This window comes from Schistocerca gregaria, chromosome 6, assembly GCF_023897955.1.
Source record: "Schistocerca gregaria isolate iqSchGreg1 chromosome 6, iqSchGreg1.2, whole genome shotgun sequence".
Classification (NCBI taxonomy): domain Eukaryota; kingdom Metazoa; phylum Arthropoda; class Insecta; order Orthoptera; family Acrididae; genus Schistocerca; species Schistocerca gregaria.
The window spans coordinates 446,987,959-447,006,917 of NC_064925.1; the positions used below are offsets into that span (position 1 = coordinate 446,987,959).

The 18,959-nt window shown below is 40.0% G+C and overlaps 1 protein-coding gene across 2 annotated transcripts in view; it reads right to left on the minus strand.

Annotated features, from left to right (window-relative positions):
- Nucleotides 1-18,959, minus strand: part of LOC126278016 (sister chromatid cohesion protein PDS5 homolog B-B) — a 192,439-nt gene that overhangs the window by 147,292 nt on the left and 26,188 nt on the right. For both annotated transcript variants that reach the window (XM_049977727.1, XM_049977726.1), the window contains exon 7: nt 15,018-15,264. In XM_049977727.1, the coding sequence (XP_049833684.1) occupies nt 15,018-15,264 (247 nt within the window). The remainder of the gene's footprint in view (nt 1-15,017; nt 15,265-18,959) is intronic.

Consider the following 18,959-nt stretch of genomic DNA (forward strand, 5'->3'; position numbering starts at 1 on the left):
ACGTAGTAGGTAAATGTGGATTGGGGCTAAGAAATGAACGAGAAAGCTGCCTGGTAAAATTTTGCACAGAGCATAATTTAATCATAGCTAACACATGGTTCAAGAATCATGAAAAAAGGTTGTATACATGGAAGAACGCTGGCGATATTAAAAGTATCAGATAGATTATATAATGGTAAGACAGAGATTTAGGGACCCAGTTTTAAATAGTAGGACATTTCCAGGGGCAATGTGGACTCTGACCACAATCTGTTGGTTGTGAACTGTAGATTAAAACTGAAGAAACTGCAAAAACTGGGAATTTAAGGACATGGAACCTGGATAAACTGACTAAACCCTAGGTTGTACAGAGTTTCAGGGAGAGCATAAGGGAACAATTGACAGGAATGGGGGAAAGAAATACAGTAGAAGAAGAATGGGTAGCTTTGAGGAATGAAATAGTGAAGACAGCAGAGGATCAAGTAGGTAAAAAGACGAGGGCTAGTAGAAATCCTTGGGTAACAAAAGAGATACTGAATTTAATTGATGAAAGGATAAAATACAAAAATGCAGCAAGTGAAGCAGGCAAAAAGGAATACAAACGTCTCAAAAATGAGATCAACAGGAAGTGCAAAATGGCTAAGCAGGGATGGCTAGAGGACAAATTTAAGGATGTAGAGGCAAATCTCATGAGGGGTAAGATAGATACTGCCTACCGGAAAATTAAAGAGACCTCTGGAGAAAAGAGAACAACTTGCATGAATATCAAGAGCTCAGATGGAAACCCAGTTCTAAGCAAAGAAGGGAAAGCAGAAAGGTGGAAGGAGTTTATAGAGGGTCTATACAAGGGCGACGTACTTGAGGACAATATTATGGAAATGGAAGAGGATGTAGATGAAGACGAAATGGGAGACACGATACTGCGCGAAGAGTTTGACAGAGCACTGAAAGTCGGAAGAAGGCCCCGGGAGTACACAACATTTAATTAGAACTACTGACAGCCTTGGGAGAGCCAGTCCTGACAAAACTCTACCATCTGGTGAGCAAGATGTATGAGACAGGAGAAATACCCTCAGACTTCAAGAAGAATATAATAATTCCAATCCCAAAGAAAGCAGGTGTTGACAGATGTGAAAATTACCAAACTATCAGTTTAATAAGTCACAGCTGCAAAATACTAACGCGAATTCTTTACTGACGAATGGAAAAACTGGTAGAAGCCGACCTCGGGGAAGATGTTTGGATTCCGTAGAAATGTTGGAACACGTGAGGCAATACTGACGTTACGACTTATCTTACAAGTAAGATTAAGGAAAAGCAAACCTACATTTATAGCATTTGTAGACTTAGAGAAAGCTTTTGACAATGTTGACTGGAATACTCTCTTTCAAATTCTGAAGGTGGCATGGGTAAAATACAGGGAGCTAAAGGCTATTTACAATTTGTACAGATAGCAGATGGCAGTTATAAAAGTCGAGGGACATGAAAGGGAAGCAGTGGTTGGGAAGGGAGTTAGACAGGGTTGTAGCCTCTCCCCGATGTTACTCAATCTGTATATTGAGCAAGCAGTAAAGGAAACAAAAGATAAATTTGGATTTGATATTAAAATTCATGGAGAAGAAATAAAAACTTTGAGGTTCGCCGATGACATTGTAATTCTGTCAGAGACGGCAAAGGACTTGGAAGAGCAGTTGAACGGAACGGACAGTGTCTTGAAAGGAGGATATAAAATTAATATCAACAAAAGCAACAGGATGATAATGGAATGTAGTCAAATTAAATTGGGTGATGCTGTGGGAAGTAGATTAGGAAATGAGACACTTAAAGTAGTAAAGGAGGTTTGCTATTTAGGAAGTAAAATAACTGATGATGATCGAAGTACAGAGGATATAAAATGTAGGCTGGCAATGGCAAGGAAAGCGTTTCTGAAGAAGAGAAATTTGTTAACATCCAATATAGATTTATGTATCAGGAAGTCATTTCTGAAAGTATTTGTATAGAGTGTAGCCATGTATGGAAGTGAAACATGGACGATAACTAGTTCGGACAAGAAGAGAATAGAAGCTTTCGAAATGTGGTGCTACAGAAGAATGCTGAAGATAAGGTGGATAGATCACGTAACTAATGAGGAGATATTGAATAGGATTGGGGAGAAGAGAAGTTTGTGGCACAACTTGACTAGAAGAAGGGATCGGTTGGGAGGACATGTTGTGAGGCATCAAGGGATCACCAATTGAGTACTGGAGGGCAGCATGGAGGGTAAAAATCGTAGATGGAGACCAAGAGCTGAATACATTAAGCAGATTCAGAAGGATGTAGGCTTCGGTAGGTACTGGGAGGTGAAGAGGCTTGCACAGGATAGAGTAGCGTGGAGAGCAGCATCAAACCAGTCTCAGGACTTAAGACCACAACAACAACAACAACACACAAACAACAAACAACATCATCTCAGGCCTCAGTGAGAACCGTGGTAAATTTGAGAGGGACTGCTTGTCACTACAAATGTGATGGCCCCAGGTGGATAGGCTGTATGAAAGGGACTTCTCTCTACGTAATAGCAGAGTGAAGGTATTGGTGGTGGTTGGTAGGTTGAGATGTGTGGAGGTACAGCTGTAGCCGTCTTTGAGGTGGAGTTCAACATCAAGGAAAGTGGCTTGTAGGATTGAGTAGAACCGGGTGAAGTGAATTGGGAAGAGGGTCTTGAGATTCTAGAATATGTAGATAGGGTGTCCTCACCCTCATTCCACTTCACAAAGATGTCCAGTTTGTAGGTTTGGAATCCATCGGTCGTTGGGCAAGGTACGTCTTCCTTCCTAGTCACTGTGATCAACTACATCCTCTCCCACAGTAACTTGTCAATTGAAAGCATCATCTACAAATAAATTTAGGGTACTTCAGTGGGCAACCACATGGCACCACACTATGCCAGCCTATTCATGGGCCATCTAAGAGAATCGTTCCTAAATACCCACATTCCTAAACCCTTCACCTGGTTCAGATTCATTGTTGATATCTTTGTGATGTGGATTAAGGGTAAGGACACCCTGTCCATATTCCTCCATAACCTCAACGCCATCTCCCTCATTTGCTTCACCTGGTCCTCCTCAAACCTACAAGCCACCTTCCTTGATGTTGATCTCCACCTCAAAGATGGGTATATCAGCACCTCAGTGAGATCCGTGGTAAATTTGAGAGGGACTGCTTGTCACTACAGATGTGATGGCCCCAGGTGACTAGGCGGTATGGAAGGGACTTCTTGGTATGGAACGGGTGGCAGCTGTCTAAGTGAGGGTATTGCTGGCGGTTGGGAGGTTTTATCTGGACAAAGGTACTGATATACCCATCTTTGATGTGGAGATCAACATCAAGGAAGGTGGCTTGTAGGTTTGAGGACGACCAGGTGAAGCAAATGAGGGAGATGGCGTTGAGGTTATGGAGGAATATGGACAGGGTGTCCTCACCCTTAATCCACATCACAAAGATATCAACAATGAATCTGAACCAGGTGAGGGGTTTAGGAATGTGGGTATTTAGGAACGATTCTCTTAGATGGCCCATGAATAGGCTGGCATAGTGTGGTGCCATGTGGTTGCCCACTGATGTACCCCAAATTTATTTGTAGAAGATGCTTTCAATTGACAAGTTACTGTGGGCGAGAATGTAGTTGATCACAGTCCTGGCAGCCAAAGACAGTGGTCATGTGTGTGAGCTGCATTTGCACGTACGTGTGTGTGTGTGTGTGTGTGTGTGTGTGTGTGTGTGTGTTTTGTAGCTTTTTCTTGTGCCTGTCTGTGACTCAATGTGTCCACTATATGGTGAATAGCAATCTAGCCTTTTTCATAATGTTTTTAGGCAAAAAGTTTCATAGGTGCAACACGCCTGCTGTCTAGGATGAAACTGTACAAGTCGCTACTTAAAAATAGCACACATCACTTGTCAATGTAACTACAGCTGGCCATTAGCAGTGCTGCAAACACCAACCAAATCAGGGGTGCTGACTTATAAAAAATATTGGGGGTGCCAATACTGGGGGCTTGCCCAGGAAAATTTTCTAAAATTTTAGATGAAAAATAGTGAGTTTAAAGTTTTTTTAAAGCATTTTAGACTAATACGATCAACATTAGAACCCCAAAAGCTGGACTCTCGATAACTCAACACTCCAGCAAACTCGACAAGCACAACATTTTTTGGCTATGAAAAATGAAACAAAACATAAACACGCACGGTATTTTCGTAAAAAGCTAATTTAATTTACAGTAATAAACATGCTTATAGACTATTACAGAGCAGTGAATATATGGCTCTGAAAAGACTGAAATTATATTTAAATAAATCCTAAACTATCATTAAACGAATAAAACACAAAATATTGCTGTCGCAGAGTAATAGCACTTTGATTAATAAGTGGAATAGCTAATTTAAGCTTACTTTGAATAAGGCTCAGGGTTCATTAAATAAAAACAAAAACTCAAAGTTAACGCTTTAATACAGTTAATAAAGTTTATACAGTATGCCCAATACTTCTAATCAAAAAGTATATAAATAGCGGGTTTTAATTGAGTGTTATACCCTAAAAATATTTAAGTATTTGAAAATAACGAATACAGTACTAATATTTCAAAATGAAAAGTTTAACATTATTCTCTATTTTATAAAGATTTTTAATATTGCTCAAAATGCCATTATTAGGGCTAGAGTGTCTTTAGAAAGGTGCAAATATCGACTGTCTGACTGGATTACTGAATATGAAGTAGTTGATGACTGGTCAGATATCCAATTCATCCAAAAGATCACGGTGGGCATTAAGAACAGCCAAATTGTTCAATTGCTTCTGTCCCATTGTTGGTCGGAGATATGATTTCAAACGTCTAAGGGTGCTAAATGACCGTTCTGCTGTTGCTGTTGCGATTGTAACTACTTGGAGACGCTTAATGCACTTCACTACTTCACATAACATTTCTCCAATTGCAGGCTCTTGTGTAATGTACTTTCTTACATCTCACGTTTTTTTTAAGGCCAGTTGTTTTTTATTAGCGATATAAGCTAACGTATTCAAGTGTAAGCGCGGTCTCTCAATGTCTAGGTCATTTTTTTAAAACTCAGTTGATTTTTCCAAATTTCTTTCGCCTCTGTTTACTAAAAGCAAGTACTTTTGTTCAGCTGCAATGACCTGTGTGAGTCCAGCTGCAGCAAACCTCTCAGTAATGCAAGATTGCACCGTTTGACAAACTTCAATTTAATTAGCTTTGTAGTACTCCTTTGGGGTTTTGAAAGTGGGCAGTGAGCTGGCTTCGTTTTTTCCATACTTCTTTGGTATACTTCAATTCCAAGGAAGCAAAGGATCATCGACTTGGGACGGTTTCTCATTTTAATCACAATTCTCAAAAGTGTTCAAAACTATCACGCCTTCAATTCAATATACTAATCAAACCCACATATATTTTTTCCAGATCAGCAACACTTAGATGAAGGCTTTGAATTTTTTCATTGACATCCTCCTCTGGGTTCACTGCATGGCAATAAAGACGTAAAAAGAAATAAGTCTTGAATTGTTAACATTGACTCAAGGTAGCCTGCACATTTGTAACCTGCCTAAAATGATTCAAAAAAACTCTAGAATATTCTCAAGATACTAGAAGCTCCCATAGTCCATCGAGTCGTGCAAAGGGGTCTTAGACCAGCTTCGTCGTCGGTGCTCTCACAGCGTATGCTTCTGGAAAGTCCCATCCTTTTGTTGGATTCCCTTACAGTGTTTATTAAGTCCTTAGTTAAAGCCTTAATATCTCTCATAGACCTAAGATGTCTGAGACTCTAAAACGGCCAAGTCTAAACTATGAGCAGTGCAGTGCACGTAACATGCTTTTGGTGATATATCCAAAACTAACTTTTTTAGTCTTTTGAACTTACCTGTCAAATTCAAGGCACCATCATAGCACTGTCCTCTTATATTATCCATTGACAAATCAAGAGGAGCAAAAACATCTTTTAAAATACTAAACAGAGTTTGTGATTCTGTGTTGGGGGTCTCGTATAAGCCAATCAAGTCTTCATTGGTGACTGAGGAATCATCGACAGTACGAATACAAAAGGACACTTGTTCGTGAATCAAAGAATCACTTGCTTTGTCAACCACAATAGAAAAATGTTCAGTCATCTTGATTGAAGCCAATACTTATCTCAACACAGACTTTCCAAGTAGATCAATGATCTCGTTTTAAATATCGTGGGACATCCACTTATAACCCGATCACTCTAAACAATCTTTAAACTCAGGTATATCACTCAAAAAAATTTGATTTACATCTTCGTGTCCTCCAATTGCTAGTCCTTGTCAGCACAGAAATTGAACAGTAGTAAAAATAGTCTCAAGAGCTAACCCACCTATCTTCATATCACTATCTGACTGTTCATTCAATTGGGAGGCCACGCTTTGGTTAGTGATAGAATTTAATGTCAGAACACCCTCTTTATGAGTAAACGTATTTTCCTGAAGATGGAATTTTTCCAGAGCCTTTTTCCAGTTAGAAAACGCTATGGAAGTAAATGCACATTTTTTTTTTAAGAAAATTGTAGTAGATTTTCAGCATACGCCTCTTTGCAGATTTTGCAAAAAAACTTTTCCGGTAGATGCTTCATATTCTAGCCATGTATATTTGATCAACCGAGACTTCTGAAATGATCTTCCCTTACTGGATTGTCCAGGTTTTGGCTGTGAATGGTTCTCGCCTGAAGATGATGAAGCAACTGACGACACAATAATTATTGGAGGTTGACTTGCAGTATCATCAACTTCCAAGCGCGCATTTTTTGTAACGAATTTACCCATTGCAAACTTAATTCACAATACACTAGGAGACTAACGTAAACAAATAAAATATAGTCATATAAAATAGTCCACTAGACACTAAAGTTTGAACACTAAACATGTCTGCAGCATGCACTGAACAAAACTATCCACATTGAGTGACTGCGACAGCAGGTTGGGCTTTATTTAGCCATGGCATCATAATGTCTCGAAGCTTCAAGGCGACGAGAGGCGGAGTGTTCCAGGCGCTTCTATTCAGTCCTTTTGATGTCACTATGGCCGCAGCACTGGCCCACTGGTACCAGACTTTACCCGAAGGTTCGCGCACCGGGACAGATTCTACGTGTGCCCACAACACCATAACACTATCATGATTCACACCACTCGTTTTCAGTTAAGCTGCTTACTACCGTAATAATTCTTCAATTTTAACTCATTACTGAATGGATTTTAAAAGGTAACTATCGTCAAGCAAGGAAAATAAAACATTCCAACATAATTTTGTGATTTCGCAGAGCATAATATAAGTAATAATTTTCTTAAATTATTGGGGGGGGGGGGGGCTCCAAATTCCCAAACGAATTTTTGAGGGGGCTTAGGCTCCCTCAGGCCCCATGGAGTTGGCACCTGTGAACCATATGGCTGGAGAACTGTGATCTGTAGCATATATCCGAGTTATCTGTCTGTGTGAAAATATATTGAGTATAAAGCACAACTGCAAAACAAAAATTAAAACCATGGACATGATTTTTTTTTCATGGTATGTTTTCTCATCTCATTAATTATATAAACAACAAATTAGGAGCACAAAATGAAGGAAGATGACGAATGCTAATTTTTTTGTACAAGTTGCCACTCAACATCAGTGGTTGTTCAGAATTGAAGTCTGCAAATATTTATACTACAATTAAACACGAAACACAGACAAGACATTGTCTTATGGTAGATATACACAGTCAAGACATTCATCCTATGGTTAGATATATGTTTTTTGCAATTATATTAACCATAATGTAAATTAAAATGATCACACAAATTTGCTCCCAGGCAACTCAAAAAACGTGTCATTTCCTGATGTACAACTGTCAATCTAGTGCAGTTCAAATAGCTGAAATCAGGTAACTGTGGACATTTATAATGAAAACAATTTCTTGTCACCACTTTACCAGGTGCTCCAAAAATTGTTTTTTTCAGCATTCCATTTAATAGGGTGTCAAGAGAAACATAATAGTTTTTTGATTATTACTACTGTAAGTAGCCCTTACTACACACTATCAAAACAGTAATAAGCCCTTGTTTTTACTGTATAAAGAAATACAGATAAGCTTTCTTCTAAAAGAACGCCAAAATGTACAATTTTATGCATTGCCTGTTAGCTCAACTGACTGGTGAAATGACAGAAAAATCATTAAATAAACATCAGCCAAAAATCCAAGGCAAAAGGAAACGTAATGTCAACAAGTGGTCACGGAATCCTCAAGTATTTTGTAACATAAGATCAGTCAATATTCTAAAATTTTAACCCACTGTGGACTGGTAGTGTAGTACAATAAATCTTTTGCAGACAAAAAAAACAGTGCTTCCCATTCCCTATTAGCCCTCACGTAGATCGAATGTTATACACATGTATAAAGTGAACAGAAGCAGCATGCAGCACACTACTCTGCACTGATGTGCAAGCTTTTGTTTGTTATGTCTACTAGCATTTGCAATAGATTATAATGGAGTCAGCACTGGCAATTTGACTCGACACTCACATCACCCCAATTCAAATTAGCTCTCTGTAATTACCTCCTACCATTTCCATATAGAGGCTCTACTGTTAATCTGTTGTCGTGACATATCATACCAATAAATACCACAAATAAATTAAGAAATTCATTCTTAAACAGCTTTAATATATTTTGCTGTAAAATTGTGAAGATCAACACATTCATTCCAATCAATTAGTGATGAACTATATCACATGTAATTTCAATCATTTGCAGAAGCAGCCTACCCACAAAACTTATTTAGTAAATGAGCATGATCAGTAAGTCACATTTCACCCATCAGATTTCTATAGTGGTGTTACTGTATTTATGGGGCCGAATATTCACAAAGAAGCTTGTGTGAATCAACAAGTAACAAAAACTTTTACAATATTAAACATTAGCACAAATGGAGAAGTGTATTCCGAAACCATGATACGGCAGCTATCTACACGCAGGTAGTTATTTATATCATGTTCTGTAAATTCCACGAGGGAGGAGAGCCTTGATGATTTGCAAAAAGACAGCTTCTACAGTGGGGTGATTAAAGCCATGGGATAGCAATATGCACATATACAGATAGTGGCACTGTACCGCATATGCAAAGAATAAAAAATGTGCATAGGTGGAGCTATCATTTTTATTCGGGTGGCCCATATGAAAAGGTTTCCACCCTGATTACGGCTAAACAATGGAGATTACATACTTAGAATTTGGAGCGGTAGTGTGAGGTAGATGCGTGGGGCATTCCATTTTGGAAATCATTATGAAATTCTATAGTCTGTGTTCCAGTGTAAAGAGTGTGCTGAGAATAGCAAATTTTCAGGCATTACCTCTCACCAAAGACAATGCTGTGGCTCATAGCCTTCTCTTAAAAATCGAAACTGGTAGAGTTTTCGTACAGTGCTACCAACCAAGCAAAACGGTGAGAAATAATCACAGAAATCAACGTGGTACATAGGACAAATGTATCATTTAGAACAGTGTGGTGAAACTGGGCATTAACGGGCTATGGCAACAAACAACCAACACGAGTGCCTTTGCTAACTGCATAACACCACCTGTGATGCCTATCCTGCACTCATTACCACATCAGTTGGACCCTAGATAACCGGAAAACCGTGGCCTGACCAGATGAGTCCAGATTTCAGCTGGTAAAAGCTGATGGAAGGGTTTGAGTGTGCTGGAGACCCCCATGAAACCCAGCTGTCAACAAGGCACTGCGTAAGCTAGTTGTGGCGCCATAATGGTGTGGACTTTGTTTATGTGGAATAGACTGAGTCCTCTGGTCCAAGTAAACCAAGCACTGTCACTAGTTGGTTATGTTCAGCTACTTGGCGACCATTGGTAGCCAATCATGGACTTCATATTCCCAAATGACAATGGCATTTTTATGAATGACAATGCTCCATGTCACCTGGCCTCAATTGTCCGTGAATGATTTGAAGAGTATTTGGGACAATCTGAGCAAGTGATCTGGCCACCCAGATTACCCAACATGAATCCCATCAAACATTTATAGGCCTTAATATTGGGTTCAGTTCGTGCACAAAATCATGCACCAGCAACACTTTCACAATTATGGACAGCTACAAAGGCAGCATGGCTCAGTATATCTACAGGGGACTTCCACCGACTTGCTGAGTCCATGTCATATCGAGTTGCTGCACTGCGTCAGGCAAAGGGAGGTCCAACTCAATATTAAGAGCTATCTACAATTTTGGTCACCTCAGTGTACTTTAGCAAGCAGAAACAGTCACTGTAGGCTACTTATGTAAAGTATACCAATCAGATGTGATTCGTATTTTGTTGTTGTTGTTGTTGTTGTCTTCAGTCCTGAGACTGGTTTGATGCAGCTCTCCATGCTACTCTATCCTGTGCAAGCTCCATCATCTCCCAGTACATACTGCAACCTACATCCTTCTGAATCTGCTTAATGTACTCATCTCTTGGTCTCCCTCTACGATTTTTACCCTTCACACTGCCCTCCAATGCTAAATTTGTGATACCTTGATGCCTCAGGACAGGTCCTACCAACCGATCCCTTCTTCTAGTCAAGTAGTGCCACAAACTTCTCTTCTCCAGAATCCTATTCAATACTTCTTCATTAGTTACATGATCTACCCACCTAATCTTCAACATTCTTCTGTAGCACCACATTTCAAAAGCTTCTATTCTCTTCTTGTCCAAACTAGTTATCGTCCATGTTTCACTTCCATACATGGCTACACTCCAAACAAATACTTTCAGAAACGACTTCCTGATACATAAATCTATATTCGATGTTAACAAATTTCTCTTCTTCAGAAACGCTTTCCTTGCCATTGCCAGACTACATTTTATATCCTCTGTACTTCGACCATCATCAGTTATTTTGCTCCCCAAATAGCAAAACTCCTTTACTACTTTAAGTGTCTGATTTCCTAATCTAATTCCCTCAGCATCACCCGATTTAATTCAACTACATTCCATTATCCTCGTTTTGCTTTTGTTGATGTTCATCTGATATACTCCTCTCAAGACACTGTCCATTCTGTTCAACTGCTCTTCCAAGTCCCATGTTGTCTCTGACAGAATTACAATGTCATCGGCGAACCTCAAAGTTTTTATTTCTTCTCCATGGATTTTAATACCAAATCCAAATTTATCTTTTGTTTCCTTTACTGCTTGCTCAAAATACAGACTGAATAACATCGGGGACAGGCTACAACCCTGTCTCACTCCCTTCCCAACCACTGCTTCCCTTTCATGTTCCTCGACTCTTATAACTGCCATCTGGTTTCTGTACAAATTATAAATAGCCTTTCGCTACCTGCATTTTACCCTGCCTCCTTTAGAATTCGAAAAAGAGTAATCCAGTCAACATTGTCGAAAGCTTTCTCTAAGTCTACAAATGCTAAAAATGTAGGTTTGCTTTTCCTTAATCTTCCTTCTAAGATAAGTCGTAAGGTCAGTATTGCCTCACGTGTTTCAACATTTCTACGGAATTCAAATGATCTTCCCTGAGGTCGATTTCACTAGTTTTTCCATTCGTTTGTAAAGAATTCGTGTTAGTACCTTGCAGCTGTGACTTATTAAACTGATAGTTTGGTAATTTTTACATCTGTCAACACCTGCTTTCTTTGGGATTGGAATTATCATATTCTTCTTGAAGTCTGAGGGTATTTCGCCTGTCTCATACATCTTGCTCACCAGATGGTATAGTTTTGTCAGGACTGGCTCTCCCAAGGCTGACAGTAATTCTAATGGAATGTTGTCTACTCCCGGGGGCCTTGTTTCGACTCAGATCTTTCAGTGATCAGTCAAACTCTTCACACAGTATCGTATCTCCCATTTCATCTTCATCTAAATCCTCTTCATTTTCCATAATATTGTCCTCAAGTACATCACCCTTGTATAGACCCTCTATATACTCCTTCCACCTTTCTGCTTTCCCTTCTTTGCTTAGAACTGGGTTTCCATCTGAGCTCTTGATATTCATGCAAGTGGTTCTCTTCTCTTCGAAGGTCCCTTTAATTTCCCTGTAGGCAGTATCTATCTTACCCTTAGTGAGATAAGCCTCTTCATCCTTACATTTCTCCTCTAGCCATGCCTGCTTGGCCATTTTGCACTTCCTGTCGATCTCATTTTTGACACATTTGTATTCCCTTTTGCCTGCTTCATTTACCACATTGTTATATTTTCTGCTTTCCTCAATTTAATTCAATACTTCTTCTGTTACCCAAGGATTTCTACTAGCCCTCGTCTTTTTACCAACTTGATCCTCTGCTGCCTTCACTTTTTCATTCCTCAAAGCTACCCATTCTTCTTCTACTGTATTTCTTTCCCCCATTCCTGTCAATTGTTCCCTTATGCTCTCCCTGAAACTCTGTACAACCTAGGGTTTAGTCAGTTTATCCAGGTTCCATGTCCTTAAATTCCCAGTTTTTGCAGTTTCTTCAGTTTTAATCTACAGTTCATAACCAATAGATTGTGGTCAGAGTCCACATCTGCTCCTGGAAATGTCCTACAATTTAAAACCTGGTCTCTAAATCTCTGTCTTACCATTATATAATCTATCTGATACCTTTTAGTATCGCCAGGGTTCTTCAATGTATACAACCTTTTTTCATGATTCTTCAACCACGTGTTAGCTATGATTAAATTATGCTCTGTGCAAAATTCTACCAGGCAGCTTCCTCTTTCATTTCTTAGCCCCAATCCATATTCACCTACTACGTTTCCTTTGCTACCTTTTCCTCCTGTAAATTCCAGTCACCCATGACTATTAAATTTTCATCTCCCTTCACTACCTGAATAATTTCTTTTATCTCATCATACATTTCAGCAATTTCTTCATCATCTGCAGAGCTAGTTGGCATATAAACTTTTACTACTGTAGTAGGCAAGGGCTTCGTGTCTATCTTGGCCACTATAATACGTTCACTATGCTGTTTGTAGTAGCTTACACGCACTCCTATTTTTTTATTCATTATTAAACGTACTCCTGCATTACCCCTATTCGATTTTGTACTTATAATCCTGTATTCACCTGACCAGAAGTCGTGTTCCTCCTGCCACCGAACTCCACTAATTCCCACTATGTCTAACTTTAACCTATCCATTTCCCTTTTTAAATTTTCTAACCTACCTGCCCGATTAAGCGATCTGACATTCCATGCTCCGATCCGTAGAATGCCAGTTTTTATTTCTCCTGATAACGACGTCATCCTGAGTAGTCCCCACCCGGAGATCCGAATGGGGGACTATTTTACCTCCGGAATATTTTACCCAAGACAACACCATCATCATTTAACCATACAGTAAAGCTGCATGCCGTCGGGAAAAATTATGGCTGTAGTTTCCCCTTGCTTTCAGCCGTTCACAGTACCACAACAGCAAGGCCGTTTTGGTTAGTGTTACAATGCCAAATCAGTCAATCATCCAGACTTTTGCCCCTGCAACTACTGAAAAGGCTGCTGCCCCTCTTCAGGAACCACATGTTTGTCTGGCCTCTCAACAGAAACCGCTCCATCCCCTCCATTGTGGTTGCACCTACGCGGCGGAGGGGGGGGGGGGGGGGGGGGGGGGAGAGAGATTTTACTTGTTTCACTGAATACTATTACCTGCCTACATACTGGAAAATATTTTAAATCGGTTTAAGAGTTACATTGTGTATTAATTGGTATTTATATCCCAGAGCCCAAATATTCTGATAAATTACACAAGAAGTGGCTAATACAGCATTCTTTACTTTGTTTTGGAATATCTGGGGATTTCAAATTTTCTCCTGATATCTACTGACAAGCAGTTAAAGAATTTGACACCAGAATGTAAAACACCATTCTAAACCCTACATTGATGCTAGTATTTAGAAATAAATTTTATTTCTAATGTTGTTGTGTATTTTACAGTTCACCCTAAATTTACTTTTATTATTAACCAAGAACACCATTCGGTGTGTACAAATCCCAAGACCATTGACGGGGCTTCTGCAATATTACTACCAATCTCTGTACCATCGTACCATTCTCCCCCTTCTCCCCCCCCCCCTTCTCCTCAGCGGCACTGCACCAGTACAGCAATCCCATCTGCAAGTCAACAGATTGATAAATATTTTTAAATGCAAAGCAGACAGCACTGAGCTTTGTGGTCGACACACTGGTACCAGGCTGTTATCAATCCAGATGCCTAAAAATTTTACATTTTCATTCTTGGTTAAAAACAAAGATTCCAAGACTTACCAAGCGGGAAAGCGCCGGTAGATAGGCACAATAAATAAAACACACACACAGAATTTCTAGCTTTCGCAAACGGCGGTTGCTTCTTCAGGAAAGAGGGAAGGAGAGGGAAAGACGAAAGGATAAGGGTTTTAGGAGAGGGTAAGGAGTCATTCCAATCCCGGGAGCAGAAAGACTTCCCTTAGGGGGAAAAAAGGACAGGTGTACACTCGCACACACACACATATCCATCCACACACACACAGACACAAGCAGACATTTGTAAAGGCAAAGAGTTCGGGCAGAAATGTCAGTCGAGGCGGAAGTACAGAGGCAAAGAAGTTGTTGAAAGACAGGTGAGGGATGAGCGGCGGCAACTTGAAATTTGTGGAGGTTGAGGCCTGGTGGATATCGAGAAGAGAGAATCGAATGCGCGCGCGAGTATATACCTATCCTTTTTTCCCCCTAAGGTAACTCTTTCCGCTCCTGGGATTGGAATGACTCCTTACCCTCTCCCTTAAAACCCACATCCTTTCATCTTTCCTTTTCCTTCCCTCTTTCCTGACGAAGCAGCCGCCAGTTGCGAAAGCTCGAAATTCTGTGTGTGCATTTGTGCGTTTTATTTATTGTGCCTACCTACCGGCGCTTTCCCGCTTGGTAAGTCTTGGAATCTTTGTTTTTAATATATTTTTCCCATGTGGAAGTTTCTTTCTATTTTATTTACATCATATATATAATGTTACCAAGTACATAAATTACGCTTAGAACAATACAAAACAATACCTTTTTGTCTAATGTTCTTTCCTTTACAAACTCAAGAAGATCTTCACTATCAGACACAACCTCAAAATCCCTTTTGGCTGTTTGAACAATGGCCATCACAACTTCATATCTCACATTTTCTTCTGAATCATGCTGTCTCAACTTCAGTGTCTCTGTTATGTCCTTCCTCAGCTCAGGATGATTTAGGAGGAAATGCATGGAATGCTGCACACATTTAATGCGTATTGCCACACTAATGTCATTAAACCTGTTAATTGAAACACAGCATTAATAATACAAAAGAAACTAGAGAATTAAATTACACATACAGTAAAGTAGTCTCATTATCTGACCTATCACATTATCACGTTTCAGGCAACTGATGCAGATGAAAACAAAGTTGGCACCTGCCTCCAGAAGTCAGAGATTACTTCCAATGGTAAAAGTGCACACACAACTGGAGGAAACAATATTACTTAGGCTGCATCATGCATAAGCGACAGAAGCGACCACGTCTTCAGACGACAAAAAACCACTACAGGTATAGTTACAGAACTGCCTTGGTGAGCAACGTCCACAACACTGCCTGTTCTCTGCTACAATTTGTGACGTATGAATTCAAATGTGTTTTAATCTTGTTGCTGGAGCACACGACAGCAAGAGCAACAGCTACAAATCCTCTCTTTGAAGCACTCGATGGGATGCACCAGCTACTATGAAATACTTATTATCCGATTTTACGAGAAACATCTGATGAAAAAATTTGATTCTTCTGTATCTTGCACCTTGATGAAGGACCAAATTTATTTAATTGTTCATCATAGTTACTGTGCTACACGAAATTAACTAAATGACTGTACACAATTTTTAAGAATTTGCAGAGGTAAAATAGCAGTGCAAAGACTTTGTGTGCAGCACATATTAGACCATACATTATTGGATACGGAATGTGGCCAATATATCAAAACTATATTTAAAGTTGAGAGCTAAATGATATCTATTTTCATTCTCAAGATATTGGCTATTATATCCACAGACAGGTTGCTCGCGGCGTGTCTCAATCCTTTCCTATGCATCAGGAATCAAGTGGTCATAAAAATCAAATTCTTTTCATAAACAGTTAAAGATATCAAAATGAGGTTTTTTGGATACAACGGCACACAAAAAGGACACATTTTGTCAATGAATAACAATCAATATGTTTTTGTCAAATATTTCTGCGAGGCGAAACCAGACTCCATGTAAATTACACAATGAGTTTTTGTCCAAATTTTCATAGTAAAATTAAGTGTGAATAATGGGCAAATGGGGAATCACAGTGACCAATGTGAGGTCCACTTTTACAAGAAAATATTTATCTGCTTGAAAGTAATCAGCATAATTAAGAAAAATCTAATTACAGATATAAGGAAAAATTAAAATATTTCATGAATAACTGCTGCTATCTATGTGAATGAAATGTCAAAAAGTTCATCTGGTTTCTAAATTAAACTCAAAAATAAAAAAAATATATTTTAAAAAATCAGTCCAATATCTTGTGCAATGATTTGTCTAAAAGATATAAAATTGATCACAGAAACATTTCACAAGCCTCTGAAAGATGCTTGAATTCATATACAGAAAATGAGGTGCATCATGTGTTTCTCAAACATATTTCACTTATTGCTTTTAGGCAAATTAGTTCATTAAACTTTTGACTTGCTTTTCACGAACTTTGAATGCTTTACTTATGCACACTGTTTTGATTAACAGAAACATTTGGCCTTAACATTTATTTCTGATGAATTATGTTCCCAACAACCAAATATCAGTAAAATTTCATAGTTGTTCATTGTGTTTCATTAGGAATTTAATATATGTGATATACTGGGATAGGTATACATACATTTAAGGATCAAGTACTTTGGCAAAATCTTAAAAATGTACTTCGAGATGCACTGTAAACAGTACAGATAAAACTAACTACACAAAATTGGAGACAGGATTGTAGCCAAGTCAGTTAAAGAAGTAGCCATGACCGAACCCAGGACCAAAAATGATTCTGATTATTAGCCTATGATTCTACCATCACACCAAGGACACCTCCTCTGGAATATCACTCGTTCCTCCATTTTTACTGCAGTCACTCATTCTTCCGTACCTATCAGCTGCTAAGTTCATCATCATGTTGGTAACATCCACTCTTTGAGTTATTAATGAGATAATCAAATGTATGCATGCTCATTGACGTATATTTGAAGAATGTGTCTAAACCAAACAATGGAAACTCCTGGAAGGCATGTAACAATATCACGAAAAGGATAGTGGCTACTCACCATATAATGGAGAAGCTGAGTCGCAGACAGGCAGACAAAAAGACTATCAAAATGTGAACTTTTCGGCCAACAAGCCCTTTTTCGAAAATGCACGTGCATCTGCGCCTGCACCCACACTGGCTGCTGAGGCCAGATTGTTAGCAGCAGTGCATGATGGGAGAGGCAACTGGGTGGTAGGGGTAATGTGGTGGCTGGGGGAGGGGGGAGGGAGGGGGAGGGATAGCAGGTAGGGGTGGGGGACAGTACTCTGCTACTTGTGGGAGCACAGAGGGATGAGCTGGAGAGTCGGTAGTTTAGATAGCTGCAGTCAGGAAGTTATACGGAGGGCGGAGGGAGCAGGGAGGAAGTGGGGTGGTAGTGAAAATGGAGAGACATAAAAAGATTGGCAATGCATTGGTGCCAGAAAAGGCTGTGTAGTGCTGACATCGGAACAGGTAGAGGCTAAAAGGGTAAGGGCAATGATTAACAAAACTAGGGGCCAGGAGCGTTACAGGAATGTAAGATATATTGCAGGGAGAGTTCCCACCTGCGCAAACAAGAAAAGCTGATGATGGTGGGAAGGATTCAAATGGCACAGGTTGTGAAGCAGACACTGAAATGAAGAATGTTGGGTTGGGTGGTGTGCTCAGCAACAGGTGGTCCAGTCGTTTCTTGGTCAGTCTGCCAGCGACCACTCATGCAAACAGGCAGCTTGTTGGTTGCCATGCCCAAGTAGAATGCAGCACAGTGGTTACAGCTTAGGTTGTAGATCACATGACTGGTTTAATAGATAGCCCCGCCTTTGATAGGTTAGATTATGTTTGTGACCAGACTGGAGTAGGTGGTGGTGGGAGGATGTGTGGCACAGGTCTTGCATCTAGGTCTGTTACAGAGATCTGAGCGATGAGTCAAAGGGTTGGGAGCAGGGTTCGTGTGCAGATGGACAGTCGAATACCACTGTGGGAAGGGTGGGAAGGGTATTGGGTAGGACATTCCTCATTTCAGGGCATGATGAGAGGTAGTTGAAACCAGGGCGGAGAATGTGATTTAGTTGCTCCAGTGCTGACTGGTACTGAGGCGTGAAGGAAATGCTCCTCTGTGGATGACCGGTGGAACGTGGGAGGCGATGGGTGACTGGAGAGATAAGGCATGGTCTGACACCCTCAGTATATTTCGATGTGACTGACACGGGGGGTTAGGCTGTATGGAAGGGCGTTCTTGGTATGGAGTGGGTGGCAGCTGTCAAAGTGGAGGTATTGCTGGTGGCTGGTAGATTTGATTTGGAATGAGGTACTGATGTAGCCATCTTTGAGGTGGAGGTCAGCAACAACGAAGGAGTCTTGTTGGGTTGAGTGGGAGGAGGTGAAGTGAATGGGGAAGAAGGTGTTGAGGTTCTAGAGGAATGTGGATAGGTTGTCCTCACCCTCGATCCAGATCAAAAAGATGAGGTGAGGGGTTTGGGATTCTGGGTGTTTAGGAAGGACTCCTCTCGATGGCCCATGAATAGGTCGGCACAGGATGGTACCCTGTGGGTGCCCATGGCCGTACTCAGTATTTGTTTGTTGGTAATACCTTCAAAGGAAAAGTAATTGTAGGTGAGAATATAATTGGTCATAGCAACTAGGAAGGAGGTTGTTGGTTTGGAATCTGTAGAGTATTGAGAAAGGTA